At 55.9% G+C, this 18,183-nt stretch overlaps 1 protein-coding gene across 3 annotated transcripts in view; it reads left to right on the forward strand.

The window, feature by feature from the left end:
- The window catches only part of KIF17 (kinesin family member 17), a gene marked incomplete at both ends in the record, with an annotated part of 47,560 nt that overhangs the window by 13,388 nt on the left and 15,989 nt on the right, over positions 1–18,183 (forward strand). For 2 of the 3 annotated variants that reach the window (XM_082679178.1, XM_082679179.1), the window contains 6 exons: positions 2,979–3,431; positions 7,700–7,809; positions 12,303–12,450; positions 13,994–14,547; positions 15,475–15,555; positions 16,844–17,049. In XM_082679178.1, the coding sequence (XP_082535304.1) occupies positions 2,979–3,431; positions 7,700–7,809; positions 12,303–12,450; positions 13,994–14,547; positions 15,475–15,555; positions 16,844–17,049 (1,552 nt within the window). The remainder of the gene's footprint in view (positions 1–2,978; positions 3,432–7,699; positions 7,810–12,302; positions 12,451–13,993; positions 14,548–15,474; positions 15,556–16,843; positions 17,050–18,183) is intronic. The other variant, XM_082679180.1, reaches the window with a different exon arrangement.

Below are 18,183 nucleotides of genomic sequence, written 5' to 3' on the forward strand. Positions count from 1 at the left end.
GGCTCACGGGCCCAACCGCTCCGCGGCACGTGGGATCTTCCCGGACCGGGGCACGAACCTGTGTCCCCTGCATCGGCAGGCAGACTCCCAACCACTGTGCCACCAGGGAAGCCCTCTCCTCTTTCTTTAGCATTCTCTACTCCAAAGCCATCTCACTCTTTATTTCTGGAAGAGTTACTGAGAAAAAGAAGAAGGAAAGGAACTCGTTTATTTCAGGCCACCTATAGACGCTGTGCTGAGTCCTTTACACACCTCATTCTATTTAAAGCCCACAACAGTCCTAAATGCAGGCATTATCATTCCCATTAACAGATGAGGAAACAGAGGCTCTGAGAGGTCAAGTGACCTGCTTGTTCAAGGTCTTACTTAAGTGCTTCAAGGTACCGCTTAACTGCTAAGTGGTAGAGCTGGGATTTGAACCCAGGTTTCTCTGACATCTGGGTTTTTCCCACTAACACTGCCGTTGCCTCCAAGTTTGTGGTTCATCACAAACAGAACTCTGGAGAGCAGTGGAGCAGGAAGCAGCCTCAGCCCAACTAGGAGCATACTTGTGGAGAGATCCCAGCCCAAGGTCAAGGCCTGGGTTGACGGAACCCCCAGCAGCACACTGCCCACCTGTGTGGTGACCTGGCTCCAGGCCAACCCCCTGGTGCTGGCTGGGTCAGAGTCTCCCCCAGGGGTGATGATATGGGGAGGGCGGGTGGTGTGATCACCTCCTCATATGATGATGCTGTAGGTGGGGGCAGGGACTAGGGCCTGAGAGGACAGATCAGGAGGAAGGAGGAGAGAGTGGCCCTGTGGGGTGCCTCTTGGTCTCTGCAGATGGGTTTGAAGGATGAGGCAGGCTGCCTGCAAACAGGCTTTTTAAAAATTTTAAAGATGTTTTTTATTTCCATTATAAAATAAGTTCAATAAAGATTTAGGAGTTAGAGAAAGGTAGGGGAAATTACTCGTAAACACAACCATTAACATTTAAGCATATGTTATTTTGATCCTTTTTTCCCCTGTGCAAATTTTAAACACTCTTAAAATCTTCTGTTCTATATAAAGTTTCTTCCCCATGTTTCATTTCCCATGCCATCCCTAAGAATGTTCCCACATCGTTCCTGCCATGTCTTCCTGACCATGGAAGGTGGCTGAAGGACCGCGCATCAGTCAGCACCCTCCTCTACCCGGCCCTCCACAAGCTCTTTTTTTTTTTTTTCCTACAAGCTCTTAATGCTGTTTCTGGTTTCTCAGTGTTGTAAGTAATGCCATGATGAACATCTTTGTGTACAAAGCCTTTTCTGCTTTTATTTATTTATTGTTAAAAATGTATTTATTTATTTATTTTTGGCTGCGTTGGGTCTTCCTTGCTGCACACGGGCTTTCTCTAGTTGCGGCGAGCGGGGTCTACTCTTCGTTGTGGTGCGCAGGCTTCTCATTGTGGTGGCTTCTCTTGCTGCGGAGCACAGGCTCTAGGCGCGGGCTTCAGTAGTTGTGGCTTGCAAGCTCTAGAGCACAGGCTCAGTAGTTGTGGCGCATGGTCTTAGTTGTTCCGTGGCATGTGGGATCTTCCCGGACCAGGGATCGAACCTGTGTCCCCTGCATTGGCAGGCGGATTCTTAACCACTCTGCCACCAGGGAAGTCCCCTTTTCTGCTTTTAGAGTCATCTCCTCAGATTAGATTCACTGGAGCAGGCCTCCTGGGGCACGGGTACAAACCTGTTTAAGGCTCCCGGTACATTCTGCAAAGAGCTTTCCAAAAGGGCATTTCCAAGTCCCTCCTTCCTGCTGCTCCTTAAGAAAAAAATAGCCCAAAGAATCAAGCCCCTTGCATGTCCAAGCTTCCACTGGATGCCAGCCAGACCTTTTTACTTCAGGTAGCTGTGCTCATGGGCAAAACCAGGCCAATTCTGGTTTCAGCCAGCAGGAAACTAAGGAGGAAGCCCCTGCTCCTCCCCCCTATTTCATTTGGAACCGTTTACCATGTCCTCTGGTGACAGTAAGAATTATTAATAGTATCAAGAGCCGCAGGCTGTCATTTGAGGAGCACTTGCTGCGTGCCAGGCATGACCCCGAGCCCCTCACGCCCGTGCTCTCTGTGTAATCCTCACAACAGCCCTCAGGGTGGGTCTTAGATTCCCATGTTACTAAGAGAAAGCCGAGGCTCAGAGTTAATTTCCCTGAGTTCCACAGCTGCCGAGGGATAGAATCGAGACCAGATCCCTCAGGTCTCTGCCTTCAAAACCTGTGCTCCAGGCCCCTGCTGCCAGCCAGTGCCCGGCTCCCGTCAACCCCAGAACACGGGTCTGCCCTGCCAGCACAGCTGCGGTCGCTGCAGAGCTGGGCTCGTTCTCAGGGCAAACGAATCCCTGCTGTGTGCTGGGCCCTGTGTGGACTCCGTACAAGCGTGCTGTCCGTTTGCTCCTTCCAACAACCAACGCTGGTGGGGAGCTATCGTTAGTCTCATTTTGTTGATGTGAGAACTGAGGGTCAGAGAGGTGCGTGGCTTTGCCAAGGTCACACAGCAAGTAGGAGGCAAGACTTGGATGGGAACTGGGTCCAAGGCTCTCCAAAGCGAATGTTTTTTGCATTGAGGGATTCAGCTCCCTGGTGACCCAATCATATCCCCTCACTGCCTCCCACTGCCCCCACCCCGCCCCGCCCCGCCGTTGCCTCACAAGGAATCTGTAAGAGCTGTCTCGATAGCCGTAAGAAATCCTGCAGCACTCAGAGAGCAGCCTGTGCCTCCCAGCCCCCGCTCCCTGGAGTCAGTTGGCCCTGGCTTCTGCTCTTGGAAGCTGTGTGACCTTAGGCATGTTAAATGCCCTTTCTGAGCTTCACTTTTCTCAACTGTAACGGCACAATCCTAGCACCCCCTTCATGGGGCTCCTGTGCAGCTGAAATGAGACCCTCGGTGGGTGGGGAGCACCCAGGGTCTCCTTACCGTGGGGCTCACCCCAGGGCCCTCACCCCTCTGCCTGGTCTGTCTGCAGATGAGCGGGGCAAGGACCACCTCCGGGCAGGCAAGCTGAACCTGGTGGACCTGGCAGGCAGCGAGCGGCAGTCCAAGACGGGTGCCACGGGGGAGCGGCTCAAGGAGGCCACCAAGATCAACCTGTCGCTGTCGGCGCTGGGCAACGTCATCTCGGCCCTGGTGGACGGGCGCTGCAAACACATCCCCTACCGGGACTCGAAACTGACGCGGCTGCTGCAGGACTCGCTGGGCGGCAACACCAAGACACTGATGGTGGCCTGCCTGTCGCCCGCTGACAACAACTACGCTGAGACCCTCAGCACGCTGCGCTACGCCAACCGAGCCAAGAACATCAGGAACAAGCCTCGCATCAACGAGGACCCCAAGGATGCCCTCCTGCGCGAGTACCAGGAGGAGATCAAGAAGCTCAGGGCGATTCTGGCTCAGCAGATGAGCCCCAGCAACCTGTCAGGTGGGCGGCAGGGGGAGGGAGTGGAAGGGAGGGCCCGGGATGAAAAAGGCCCTCTCCCTTTGTCTTCCGGGGCATGGAAGCAATGTCCCACCTCCTCGCAACTTCACGTGAGCATAGAGTTTTGAACAGCCGGGGAGAGCCCTGGTTGGTGACGGCCCAGATGGTTTCTGCTCGCCGATGACCCAGCATGAGGCCCGTCTGCCTGGCCTGTCCCATCAGCTGGAGGCTCTGTCCCCCGTTCCTTGCCTCTAGGCTGCACATCCGTCCTCCCTCCTGTCTGCCTGCTATCTCCATGGCAGCGTGGTGATGCTGTGCTGCTTAGCAGCTAGGTGACTCACCCTCCCCCGACGTCACACGCCCACTCCCAGTTAGGCACTTGTGATGACTGCTCTCACACCCAGGTGTTTGGCTGTCCTCTGGCAGGTAGAAATCTATACCTGGAGCATGGGCCTGCAGGGTCCTTGCAACCAAGGGACTCCAGAGTTTTCTTTATCTGAGAATCCCTTGGGAGAAGGGAGCACTAAAGAGACTGAGTCCATCTGTCCGTTCATCCACCTCCCTACCCACCTTCCTCTCTATCCATCCATTCTACACACCCACTGATCTACTCATCCACCCAGGTATCCATCCACCCACCCAGGTATCCATCCATCTACCCATCCATCCACCTACCCACGCATCCGTCCATCTACCCATCCATCCACCCATCCACTCAACCCACCTGTCCTCCCACCCACTCCGTTGTTTATCCATCCACCCACCCATCCATCCTACCGTCCACATGTCCACCTACTCATTCACTCTGTCCTGTCATCCATCCTTTTATCTATCTTTCCTCTCACCCCGCCCACATCCATTCATACCTGCTCTGTGTGTGGACCTGTGCTGGGCATGGGGACACAGAGATGAGTCAGATCCAGGCTCTGCCTCGTGGGTATACCTGGTTTCCCGGGGGAGAAGGACACTCCAGCAGAGCGTCGTGTGCATCTGGCGCAGAGATCTGTACAGGGCACTGCAGGGCAGAAGGGAGTGTGTGGCCAAGGCTACCTGGGGTAGGGTGTGGTCAGTCAGGGAGGGCTTCACAGTGGAGAAGGGGTGATTGATTGAACAGAGTCTTGGGGGATGAGAAGTCTCCTGTTAGACAGGATGAGAGTGGTCAGTCTGTGCAGAGATGCACAAGGTCTGAGGTCTGTTTGGGGACCCACAGGTAGTTCTGCCGACTGCCTGGCGGCTCGGGTGGTGGGAGATGGCTATGTAGGGGCTGGCCGGGCCTGGAGTGCAGAGGCCCTTGAACACCACTGTGAGGGGTTCCGCTTGGGCAATCTGCCTTCCTCCTCTTTCCCTCCTGCCCCACCCCTGACCCTGCTTAGCCCCCCTGATCAGTGAGGGGAAGCTAGATGGAGGAATGGCGAGGGGAACCAGGAGGGAGTTGGGGCTGCTCTGCCGGTGGCTCCCCTGACCCAGCAGCTGACATGCCTGCAGACTTCCCATGGTTATCACGGCAGCCTTGGGGGGTCAGGGCTCTTAGCATCCCCTCTTCCTGGATCTGGAGCATGGAGCCCAGCAAGCTGAAATGGCGGAGGCAGGGCAGGCAGGGAGCTGAGATCAGGGCAGTAATCACCGGTTCACGTCCTGGCTCCTCGGGGAAGCATCTTAGCCCCCCTGAGCCTCAACGTTCTCATCTGTAAAGTGGAGGTAATGACAGCACCTGCCTTGTTATTGCTGTGGGGTGGTTGAGAGGATTGCACGAGATGATTCACGTGTGGGCTTAGCACGGAGCCTGGCACGTAAGGCTCAACAGACGGTACCGGATGCTTGAACGTTATAGTTGGGTCTTGAAACCAGGTGTGTCTGACTCAAAGCTCCAGGTGTTTCCAGCACAGGCCCTTAACTGTTAGCGTTGCCCTCTCAGCCCTGGTTCTCCCTCTGGTCATTGGCATATTTCTCCCTCCCCACTTTCAGCAGAACTGGAAACATTGGTCTGTTTTCACTGGCCCTCTGTGCTCGGCTCTCCTGCCCCTAGTCCAGGCAGGCCCTGCGCCCCCATCCCACTGAAGCTGCCCTTGTCGTGGATGCCCTCCTGGTTGTTAAATCCAGTGATCGGTCCTCAGGAGTCCTCAGCTGTCCTCTTAGCATCAGCTGACTCAGATGACCCCTTCCCTTCTCCTTGAAACCCTTGCTTCCTGGACCCCCTTTGTCCTAGTTCTCCTGCCTCTGCGGCCACTCCTTCTCAGCTCCCTTGAGTGAGTCTCTCCATCCCTAACCTCCTGATGTCAGGCTGTCCCAGGGCCGGTCCTCTAGTCTTTTCTCTCTCTACACTCCTAAGGTGGGCTCATCTGGTCTCATGTCTTTATTTTTTTATTATTATTAATTTTTATAAATTTATTTATTTTTGGCTGCATTGGGTCTTCGTTGCAGTGAGCGGGCTTCTCACTGTGGTGGCTTCTCTTGTTGTGGGCTCTAGGCACGCCTAGGCACTCTAGGCGCGTGGGCTTCAGTAGCTGTGGCAGGCGGGCTCAGTAGTTGTGGTTCGCGGGCTCTAGAGCACAGGCTCAGTAGTTGTGGCGTATGGGCTTAGTTGCTCCACGGCATGCGGGATCTTCCTGGACCAGGGCTCGAACCCGTGTCCCCTGCATTGGCAGGTGGATTCTTAACCACTGCACCACCAGGGAAGCCCTGGTCTCACATCTTTAAACACCACCTCCGTGCTCATGATTCTCACAGCCTGGCTGTGTGATGCGTGTCCAGGTCTTAATTTATAAAGGTGACTGAGTGGTGACACAGAGAGGTCAATGTCATTGAAAGAAAGGGTAATGTTACTCAGTTACCCTGGAAATGAGAGGCACGCCATGCAGGGCCACAGGGGGAAGCACCAGTGTGGGTCAGGAGGCAGAGAGGAGCGAGGGACAGCCGGGTTTTGGTGGAAAGACACAGCCATGCAGGAAAAACAGCTCAGGACTGGCTAGCTTGAGTAAGCCCGACAGGATTGGGGCATAAGGGCTGTCCCTGCTTGCCTGGTCCTGGCCCCGGTTGACTTTGGGCAGGGGAAATACTGGCTGTGTGGGAGAGTTAGATAGAGGTGGGTGTGGACTCAGAATTGGTTGGTTTGCACATGAAAGGGTTGCTCCTCCGGACAAGCTGTTTACTCCCTCTAGGAATTGGCTGGCCCTGGGAGGGGCAGTCTCTTCCTGGCCATCAAGTCTCCCAGGATGTCAAAAACATCAGGAAGTAAAACCCAAACCTGATTGATAAACCATGTCGTCTGATTTCCAGACTTGGCCATCTGGCCATCTATCTAATTGTCATTCCAAACTTAACATATTGGACACTGAACTCTCGACCTTTCCCAGACCTGCTTGTCCTGCAGCTGTCCCCAGCCAGTGACACCGCTCTCCTTCCAGGTGTTCAAGCCAGAAACCTTGGGGTCATGCTGGGCTTCTCACTTTTGCTCAAACCTCAATCCAATCCAGCAGTAGATCCTGTTGTCTCTACCTTTAAAGCAGGTCCAGAATCTGTGCCATTGTCCCCCCAGTACATTCTCCACACAGCAACCAGGGAGCTCCTGTTCAAATACAAGTCCTTTCGCTGCCCTGCCCAAACCCTCCAATGGCCTGGTTTAACCCAGAGTTGAAGCTAGAGCCCTCGCCACGGCTTGCGAGTTTCCCTCTCTGACCTGCTCTGCTCTTCGCTCGTACTCTCCCTCGCTCACTCTGATCCAGCCTCAGTGGCCTCCCGCCTGTTCCTGGAACAGCCACAGCCCCTGCCTGCCCCAGGACCTTTGCACTCACCATTCCTTTCTGTCTGTCCCCAGGATCTCTGCCTGCCCCACTCCCTCACTTCCTTCAAATAACTGCTTTCCTCCCACCTTGTCTAAGAGGTCTTTCCTGTCCACACTATTAAAATTGCAGCCCTTCCCCCTGATCCTTATTTCTCAGCACCCTCCCTGCTTTCCTTCTCTTAGAAAATATTACCTTGTTAACATGTTATGCATTTTGCTTACCTTTCTCCCCCAGTTGAAAACAACGTGTGTGTGGAGTCTTGTCTGTTTTGTTTAGTGCCAAACCCCCAGGCCCTGGAACATGTAGGTGCTCAAGAAATACTTGTTGGATGAGTATATGAGCATCTTACACAGAGACATGCTTGAAATAAGTGCAGTACTTTGAGTCTTTTTTGAATGAGCACGCAGTTGCCTTTTTATGGATTTTTGCTTAGTTCCTCCAAACCATGTGCACCTTGGCCTCAACCCCTCATTTCTGCTTTTCTCCCAGCCCTGCTGAACAATCAGGTTCCCCCAAACCCCGTCCAGATTGAAGAGAAGCTGTTGCCCCCATCTGTGATCCAGCACAACACGGAGGCTGAGAAGCAGCTGATCCGGGAGGTGAGACCCTGGGCAGGTGGAGAGGGGCAGGCAGGTGGGGCCCAGCAGGAGACCGTCTCCAGAACGATACCATTTCCCCGCCACCATCACGTGGGAGTTGGTACTCCAGTCTCCCTTTGGAGCTCAGAAAGCTGAGGCTCAGAGAGGTGCCATGACCTGCCCAAGGTCACACAGCCAAGGAGAGTCTAAGCCGGGATTTGAACTCGGTTTCCTGACTCCAGAGTACAGTCCGTCCCCCGTTGGTGCCTCTGTGTGCAGAACAGAGAGGGCTGTGGGCGTCTGCAGGGCCGCCATCTCTCATCTGTGCTGCATGAAGAGCTGGCTGTGGATTGATGGCAATGGAGAGGGCATCCCTGGCGGTAGGGATGGCCAGTGCCTCGGTGAAGAGGCCAGGGCGGAAGGGCTCTGGGCTGAGAGCAGGCAGCCTGGGTGGGCCGTGGGGACCCCTGGGCACCCATTTGACTTGACCGGTGGACAAGTGGGGCGTTAGCCTCCCAGCAAAAGCTGTCACCTCGGGGCACCTGGGTCCTCCCACAACTGTGGCTTCCAGCACACTGGGACCCAGCAGGGTAGGTAGCACCCTGATTTACAGATGCGGAGCTGACCCCAGGGGCACTTACACAGCCAGACACGCAGCGCCTCCTACCCCTGGCTTAGGCTCTGTCCTGACTCCAGTCTCTGTTGATTTCTGGAGGTTCCTGCCATTAGAGGGCTGCATTCTGAGACCTGAGCATGTGGTGGGGTTTGACATTCGATGGTCCCTTTAAGTAGGGCACTGGCTTCTTCCTGGTGGAAAACCTAATGCCAGGGAAGGACAGCTCTGTGGAGACTGGGGCCTCGACGTGTCTGCAGCTGGGCTACTGCCACTCAACTATGACCTCAGATGGGAGCAGCCCTGGGCAGGCTGCACGGGCCTGGGGCCCAGCCTCTGGAGGCAGACCGGGTAAGGCCTGGGGGAGTCTCAGTCCTGTGGGCTGGAGGGCTGGGAGGAACCGACCAAAGAGCCCCCAGGTGCTGCCACGACAGGCGGAGGCGTTTACTATTTGGGGAGAGGCTCAACTGTAGCTCCTGGACGGCCCCATCCAGGCCCCGTCAAGGTTCTGGGAACTCAGCCACTCATTCTGCCTTTTCCTCTGCTGCTCTGGGAGCTCCTGGGGCAGGGGCAGCGGCAGGCTAGCTCTGGGGCCCTGGGCCTGGCTCCCCGGGGCGGGGTGGGGAGGTCCCGGCAGGAGGGGGCCTTTGGGGATGGCTGAGCACAAGCCCACAGGATGAGAGGCTGCGCTTCAGGGTGTGTTTTGGAATCTCATAGGGACAGGTGGACGTTGGTCACAAAGCAGTACGGGGAAGGGGGGCGTGGGGCAGGGGTGCTGACCTGGGGCTGGGATGGAAGCCTCCTCCCTGAGGAAGCCGGGTTGGGTGGGCGGGCATCCTGGCTGTGTGATATGCAGGGCGCTGTCGCCCCCTAGTGGTCATAAGGGAGAAGAACGCTGTTCTGGGCCGGCTGCTGGAGTAGCCAGTGATTGGAGGGTCCTTCTGCTCTGGGGATGGGGGTCACCTGCCTCCTCCTCAAGGGCAGCTTAGTGGACGCTGTGTCAGACCGCTGTCCCCTGGCGCTGCCACCACCAAGTCTATTTTATGGCCCTGGAGTTTCTTCTGCGAGCCATACTCAGAGGAAGAGTTGAGGGGGTCTGTCCTCCCTCCCGTTTGTTCTTTCACTTAAGACTCTCTGTGTGCCTAGACTGTGCTTTCCTTTCCATTCCTGAGCCAGTCAGGATGCTGAGGATGAGGGAGGGGGCCCCTGTGTGTAACAGAGGGTGCCGGGCCAGGAGTCGGCTCAGCCACGGGCTGCAGCTTTGACTCCGTGGGCTTCCGTCTCTAGCTGCACCAGGGGATTTGGACTAGAAGATTCCTAGGGCTCATCCAGCTTTTACATTCTGTGAGTCCAGTTCTTACAGGCTCTGTGCCCGGGCAGGTTGTTTAAGCTCTCCAAGCCTGTTTCCTCATCTCTAGAGTGGGTATAAGGCGGCTTTCCTGCTGCTGGAAGAGGCTGGGCTGTGTAACAGGTGCCAGCCGGGGCTCGGAGGTCTGGGTTTACCCCATTTAGTCATCAACAAGCATTTTCTGAGCACCTACTAGGCGCTGGGCGCTGGAGCCAGAGGCGCAGGTGGGCCCAAGGCAGAGTTTTATTGTTTTTAATATTGGAAGTAGCATGGGAATTCCCTGGCGGTCCAGTGGTTAGGATTCCGCTGCCAGGGCCTGGGTTGGATCCCTGGTTGGGGAACTAAGATCCCGCAAGCTACACGGTGTGGCAAAAAAAAAAAGGAAGTAGTAGAGCATGTTTTGTGGATTGTAGGGAGTGATCTAGAACCGAGGGAGAAGTCCGAGGTATAGGAGGGAGGGGGACTGAAAGAACAGAGTCCTCCTACGGGGGGTTCGGCTTTGGACGGTTTGTCCTCCGTCACAAGAGGACACAGAGCTTTCGGGCAGAGGGAGGGTGAGGGAGTTCACCTCTGCCCTCTTCAGGGCTCTCTGTGGAGGACCAGACAGGAAATGGGGGGAGCGGAGGGTTTCGGAGAGAGGGAAGGTGGAAGGACTAGGAAAGGGTGGGACACCACTTAGAGGTCCTTCTGAGATTCGGGGTCACACATTTACAGGTTAGAAAGGAAGCCTGTGTGTGCGAGTGTGCAGGCCCGTGTGTGCGGGCCCATGTGTGCATCTCCAGCCAGGTCTTGCGGGGGTGTAGGTGCCATTGGGCCTAGGCCTGGGTTTAACTGGGGTCAGGGCTGTGCTGGAGGGAGTAGGGGCGAGTGCTGAAGTGAGGGAGCCAGGGGTGCTTGCTGAGGGATGGATGTAGTGCTGGGCTCTGGGATCCCAGCTGGATGAGGAGGAAGGCGAGGGCGGGCGCAGGGGCAGGAGAAAGCAGGCGGGGCGTGGGCTGCAGGTCTCCATGAGGCCATCAGAGAGCTGCGTGGTTCTGGGCAAGTCTGGACCCTCTCTGGGTCTCAGTAACATTGCAGGTATTGCCCTGAGGCTCAATGCATCTCAACTGTGCTGCATAAACCGTTACATTAAAAATATATATTTGTTTATTTGGCTGCGCAGGATCTTCGCTGCCGTGTGCGGGATCTTTAGTTGCAGCACGTGGGCTCTTTAGTTGCGGCATGAGGGATCTAGTTCCCTAACCAGGGATCGAACCCAGGCCCCCTGCATTGGGAGCACAGAGTCTTAACCACCAGACTAGCAGGGAAGTCCCAGAAAACGTTAAATTCTAATGGTGGTCAGTCTCCTCTTCCACCCCGAGAGCCCAGGTCTTGCCGTCTGTGCTGTTGCTGTCTGTGCTGTTGTAGGAGTCTGTGCTGGTTCTGTACTTCCTGGGGGATCTGCAGGGGTGGGCGTGTGCAGGGGCTCTCCCATCTTTAACCCCGTCCCGCCCCTCTGGCTTACTGCCGCTGCAGGCCCCTCTGTCAGGAGCAGCTCCAGAAGACAGCGGGTCACAGACGAACATTAGTTCATAAAGGCCCGGCCCTCCCTGTGGGGGACGCATATCAGACACCTGAACAGCCTGCCTAGCAGTTCTGCTTCACGCACTTGCTGATTCAGCGGCGATTCCCCGAGTCCCTCCTCTCTGCTAGGCACCGAGGCTGCAAGATGGGAGGATGCGTGTTCTCTGGTGGGGAAGCTGGACGGTTAATCTATAGTCAAATAAATGCAGAGAATGATGGAACTTATGATCCAGGCTAAGAAGAAATAAGCGAAGTGACAGCGGTGGTGGTGATCTTCTGAGAGGGTAACCAGGGAAGGCCTCTCTGGGAGGTTGTTACCAAGCCGAGGCCTGAAGGGACGAACTTGCCAGGGAGTGAGGGCAAAGGCCCTGAGGCTGGCGGGGTGGGGGGCATGGGGGGGAGTGGGCGTGTCTAGGAGTGGAAAGCGCCTGGCGTGCCCAAGGGTGGCAAAGATGGAGTGGGCTGTCCAGATCACTGGGGACTAGAGGTCAAGTTGAGGAGGTTAGATTTTTATCCTCCAACACGGGAAGCCATTGAAACATGATCTATGGATGCGTAGCTGCCACGTGGAGAAAGGTTTGGAGCAAGAGTGGAGGTGGGGAACCAGGTCAGACGAGAGCTGGTGGTGATGGCAAAGATGGAGAGAGAAGCAGATGCATACAAATACATTTCGTCTTCGATGGCTTGAGGACTATTTGGTTAAAACATATTTGTTGATGCAGAAAGGTGTTCATGATCTGCTGCTTTGTGGACAACGTAGATTACAGACAGGTAGGCATACTATTAGCCCGTTAAAAATGTATAGAGAAAAGTGCAGAAGGGTCTTCACCAGCCAGGAATCATCCTAGTGCTGAGGAGGAATTTTAATTTTGTTCTTTTGGCTTATTTGTATTTTCCGGATTGTTTGAATGACAAAAGAGGATTACTGAAAGCTGCGTTTTGAAGTGGCGATAAATGCTGCCCCTCTTGTTATTCCCCCGCCTCTGCCAGGAGTACGAAGAGCGCCTGGCCCGGCTGAGGGCCGACTATGAGGCAGAGCAGGAGTCCAGGGCCCGGCTGGAGGAGGACATCACTGCCATGCGCAACTCGTACGATGTGAAGCTGTCCGCACTGGAGGAGAACCTGCGCAAGGAGACAGGTGGGCCCCCGCCCCCCAAAGCTGTCAGGAGGGAGGCCAGCCTGCTCTCCTCCTCACCCCTCTGACTGACATTATAGAGCACTTCCCATGCACCAGGCTCAGTTCTATTTAGTCCTCACAACAGCCCAGCCAGGCAGGCACCACAGTCACCCTCACTTTGTAGATGAGGAAACTGGGGCCCAGAGAGGGTAAGTAACTTGCCCATGGTCACACAGCTGGTAAAGTGGAGCCAGGACTTGAACCCAGCAGTCTGATTCCAGAGCCAGTATTCTTACCCACAGCACTGCCTCGTGATGCCTTGGCCACAGGCTGGATCGCCTCCCAAGGTTGACTTAGAGCTGTAACATATCACCCATGTTTTATGGATAAATCCTTTCCCACAGTTTCTACATTTTCTACAGTCTCTTTTCACATTTGAGACCATTTGTTACCAAAGCAACCACGTCCCCAAATAAGCATTTAATCATTAGCAAGAACTTTTACCTTCCTGGAAATTTTTATCTTCTATTTGACATTCTAGAACGTTCCATCCCACCACTATCTTTCAGACACCTGTGCTGCCAGGCAGCCCAAGACTTCCTAATACTCAAATACTGTACTCAATTACTATAACATCCACCTCATAATGATGACAATATGTTCATATCATTGGTACCGTTTATTGGGCATTGCGTGTGCCAGGTACTGGGTAGGTAGGTGCTTCTCCCGAACGCCCTCAGTGAGTTGGGACTCACCGCATCCTCACAACGCAGGTGTGCAGACTCAGGCTTGGAGAGGTTTAGGCCATGAGCTAGGGAGTGGATGTCTCTTTCAGCAAAGGGGACATCAGGACTCTCTCAGGGGAGCCCAGGACACGGTGACAAAGAAGAGGTTGAGATGTAAAGGAGCTGGTCTACTGCCCATGAGCTGGGAGCAGAAGGCCTGTGCGATCATCTCCCATCCCAGATGGCGGGGAGATGCCCCTCTTGGTGTAGACCTGGAAGAAGAGGGAAGGGCAGATTCTAGCACTTTCTGTCCTTGGGGGTGTTCCCTCCATCCTCTTTGAATATCAGGCCTCCAAGGGATTTTATTTGGTCTCGCTAATATCCATCCACAGCATTCATTATATCCCACGGCTCTAGCTTATCCTGTGGACAAGGGCCCTGAGATCCCGGCGAGGCCCCTGAGGGTCTTGGGTGTGGAACCTGCTGATTGGGGGCTCTCTGCCTTGGAGACAATAATACCTGCAGGGAAGTCAGTTTATGTATTAAGAGCAGACCCAAGGCGGAGTGGTAAGAGCCCAGCATATAATGGCCGGCTGGGGAGGCCAGAGAATGGAAAGATCATGGAGCTGGTCAGGGAAGGCTTCCTGGAAGAGGTAGAAGGAGACAGGGCTTGAGTTCTGATGCGCAGACGGGCAGAGATGGGAAGCCAGTATTTAGGGGCCTGGGAGGCTCTGACTCTTAAGCTGGTCTCTCGGAGATGGTGAGCTTGGGGCCAGCTTCCAGGGAAGGGTCCCGCCTGTCCACCCTGTAAAAAGCTAAAGGAAGGTCTCTATTTGCAGAGGCTGTCCTGAAGGCAGAAGTCCTCTACAAGGCCGAGGTCATGTCCAGGGCTGAGCTCGCCAGCAGTTCTGAGCACTCACCTACTTTCCAGTACAAGATGGCCGTGAAACCCGAGATCTACTCCATGCCTGACACCCTGCCCAGTGAGGGTGTCTTCAAGACTGAGGTTTCTTCCAGGTTTGAGGAACTGCCCAAGGTGGAGGCCTCCAAGTCGGAAGTTTCTCTTGGGTCTGATGAGTCTTCCATGCTCGAAGAAAATTTCATCTCCACGGCTTTCCCTGGGCCCAGGGAGCCCTCCAGCCTGGAGGTCCCTGTGCCTGAGGTGGAGGCCCCGAGTGGACACTTCCTAGATGAAGATGTCAGCCGGGAGGCCACGGAGCCCCTGTGGGAGGAGGAGCCCTTCCTCCAGGGAGAAGAGCCCCACCTGAGGGCCCTGGAGCTGCTTCCGGGCCTGCACAACCCACTTGCCGTGGAAGCCAAGCTGGCCAGGCTCTCCTCCACGGGGGCCGGGCTGGACGTGCCCCAGGCGGACGTACCCAAGGTCACCACGCAGGTAGCTGATGTCATGCAGGATGCCATGGGGGCAGAGCTCAGCTGGGGCACAGAGGTCATGGGGCATGTGCAGACGTCTAACCTCTGCTGCTCCGGCACTGCCGGCACCATCTCTGCGGTGTCTCTGGCGTGGCGACAGCTCAGCTGTTCAGGGGTCTGGGAAAGAGAGGCTCTGTCTGATCCTCTGTAAACCAGTAGGAAGGTTGGGATTGAGATCCCAGGCGATGCCAGCTGGGCACCTGTTTTGCTGACGGAGGGACATCTGTGCAGGGAGTTTGCTGGTTGCCATGGTTACACTGAGCTCCAGGCCTGAAAGAGCTGGAGGTGGCCTTGGTCAACCCTCATGCTGTTGTCGGGGAGGGGGTTCTGTGAGAATCCAGCTACCTTTCAGGCTACCCAGGAATCCTGAGATGCAGCTCTTCCTCCAACCTGCCCCTTTATCCTGTGCCTTCTCCCTTTTCAACCCTCTGTTTTTATGTTTAAAAATCTTTTTTTCTCTCTTCTTCCCTTTGTCCTTCCCTTCCCTTCCCTTCCCATATGTGTGATTGTGTGGGTATAAAGACCACAGGCATTTGACTCAGACCTGGGCTCAGATCCCAGCTCTACCACTCACTCAGTTGTGTGACCTTGTCCAGTCACCTTTCTGGGCCTCAGTTTCCTCATCTATAAAATGGGGATGCTGACACATGCTTCACGTGAGGTCATGCAGGTAACGCTCCTGCAACACAGCAGTGTCTCTCCTCTCTCCCCCATTTCCTCTCTCCCCTGTTCTCCCTCCTCATCTAGTCTCCCCTCCTTCCCTCAGGAAGAGGTGGTGGGGTTGGTGAGCAGGTGGGGAGCTGAAGGGGCAGGGCAGGGCAGGGCAGGGCAGCAAAGGATGATTCTGGCCCAACCACTCCTCTTCCCCCTGCCCCTGTTCTCCTGCAAGCACCCCTCCCAGACAGATCTGCTGGAGCCTGGTGACCTCAGGTCTGAAGTTGAGGCGGCCGACGACCTCCTGCCCAGGACTGTGAGTACTGACAGGCGGGGGCAGTTCCAGGGGCCTGATTCTTCCCGGATGCTTCTGCTTGTCTCCTTCCTCTCTGGCCTCAGTTTCCTCACTCGTAAAACTGGAACAACAGGGACTTCCATGGCGGTCCAGTGGTTAAGACTCTGCGCTCCCAATGCAGGGGGCTCGGGTTCGATCCCTGGTCGGGGAACTAGATCCCGCACGCCGCAACGAAGGTCCTGCACGCGGCAGTGAAGATCCCACGGGCCACAACTAAGACCCAGTGCAGCCAAATAAATAAATAAATAACAGAAACAAAACCAAAAAAAACCAAGGACAACAACCCCAGCCCTCCCCCAGCTTATCCCCATCTCAAAGCAGCGTGCAAATCAGAGGAGCCGTCACCTCTCTTTTTGTCGATTTGCCAATAAGAGGCCGCTGATCCACAGCGATTTTCAAACTTTCCTCAGCCGTGGAGCCCTTGTCTAGAGCAGAGAGGCCCAGCATGTGCGGTGGACGAGGGCCGCAGAGCAGGGGCTGGGGGCCTCGGAGGCACCATCAGGGAACCCCCCCGGGGGTGGGGGACCCGTTTTGAGCTCTGCTGCTCTCAGACCCCACCCTTGTTTTCTCTTCTGCTTCAGAGAACACAACCGGCCAAGGGCACTGGGAGGAAGGCTTTAAATCTGCCCACATTTGTGGAGAGAGAAAGCGATCTGCCAGCTTCTGGACCTGATCTCTGGGTAGGAGCCGGCGCTGCAGGTTCTTAGGAGATGGGAGACAGGGAGGTCGGGACACCCCGGCCGGCAGGTGACATTGAGATGGGACCGAAGCAGGAAGAAGGCGCTGGGGGGAGCACCAAGCAGGGGTCAGCAAGTGTCAGAGTCCTGGGGTTGGAAAGATCTTGACTTTCTCAGTGACAGAAAAGGAGGTCAGAGAAGTGGCAGTATGGATGGGGTTGTGGGGAGAAGGCAGGGAGCGGGCACAGAGGGTGCGGCAGCCCATGGAAGAAACTGGATTTTACTGCAAATGTGATGGGAAGCTGTGAAGGATCAGTTTATATTTTAAGAAAATCCCGCTGGCTGCCGTGTGTAGCCTGCATGGTGAGGGGTGGGAGAGGGAGCTGGGGGACCGTTTTGGGGGGATGTTGGTGGAAATGGTGCATTTTTGTATAACTGGGTGTGCCCGAGCCAGAAGTGATCCGTCCCAGACTGCCAGGGGCCGGGCTGCCCCCGTCTGGGATTGAGGCCGCTGTGAGCTCGTGTCCAGGAGTTGGCCTCCCGCCTCCACCTGGGTTTCTCTTTGTGCTCAGGAGGTTGACCTGGGCCCGGGAGTGACCGAGGAGGTGGTGTTGGCAGCAGAGCCCAGTGTGGGAGCCGAGGGTGAAGCCCAGGTGGCCTTAGAGGCTCAGCCTCAGTCTCTGCTGGCCAAGACAACTGCGAGAAGGGACAGTATGGAGGTGGCAGTGCTGACCGATGACCTACTGCCCACTGTGGACCAGCAGCAGGTGCTTGCCCGGTAAGCACCTGAGCCCGGGGTGGGAGGGGGTGGGAGGGAGCTATGCCCGGTGGGGGGGGGTGGTGGGACCCCATGTGGGGCGGGAGGGAGCTATGCCCTGCGCGCAGGGGTGGAGGTGCCCATAGATTCTTCCTGAGCCCCACCCAGGTCTTCTGATGTGGCTGAGCCTCTCCAGGAGAAGCGGGGCAGGGATGGTGCTCGGGTCAGCCAGGCGGCAGGGCTCTGCTCCCGAAGCAGCACAGGTGCCACCAGATCCCCGCCTGGTTTTTGAGAGGCCAGGCCTGCAGGCTTCAGGAGCTCAGGGCAGGCGATGCAGGCTTCCCCCAGGTCGCAGCCGAGCCTCCAGTTCCTCCTGATGGAAGATGTGCTCCCCCTAGGGACAAGCCACCCCAAACACACCCTGGGGCGCCTGCGGGGCCGGGCTTTCCTCACTTGCTCTGCGGCTTTGTGCAAGTCGCTTAACATCTCTGAGCCTTGGTTCTCACCACTGTAGTTGAGATTACAGTCAGGCTCACCTCCATGACAGAGTCAGCCCCACGGCCAGGGGTTCAGCCCCCTTCGGGCCCCACAGTCCACTGTTCAAACATTAACTGAGCAACTACTACGTGCTGGGCACCAGGATGCAAGCATAGATGGGATGTCGCCTTGGCCTTCAAGGGGCTCTCAGTCCAGGGGCAGGCAGGTACATGAGGTCTGGGGAGGCAGGTTCTGGAGCAGTTAGAACCAGGTTCTGTGTAGTCACTGCCTGGGTTCCCGTCCGCCTCCACCACTTCCCAGCTCTGCCACCTAGGCTGAGGTTAACCTCTCTGTGCTTCAGCTTCTCATCTATACAGTGGGTGATAGAATCTCAAGAAGCTTGTTGTGAGGGTCAAATGAGACGACGCCTACAGAGGCGGGAGCTTGGTGTCGCGCACACAGAAAACACATGGCACATGTGGCGATTTTCACTGTGTGGTCTGCAGTGTGGTCGGGGAGGGCTTCTCGGAAGAGGGGACACCTGAATAAGATTTGCACGAAGATGCCTCAGGGGTGGCATTTGAGGTACGGGGCACACCTAAGGTGGCACACAGGTGCAGGGGGTGGAAACAGTCTGGGTGTTTGGAGAAGCAGCCGCCCTGAGTTGAAGCTGGAGTG

The sequence above is a fragment of the Grampus griseus genome, assembly GCF_964374135.1.
Source record: "Grampus griseus genome assembly, chromosome: 1".
Taxonomy (NCBI): domain Eukaryota; kingdom Metazoa; phylum Chordata; class Mammalia; order Artiodactyla; family Delphinidae; genus Grampus; species Grampus griseus.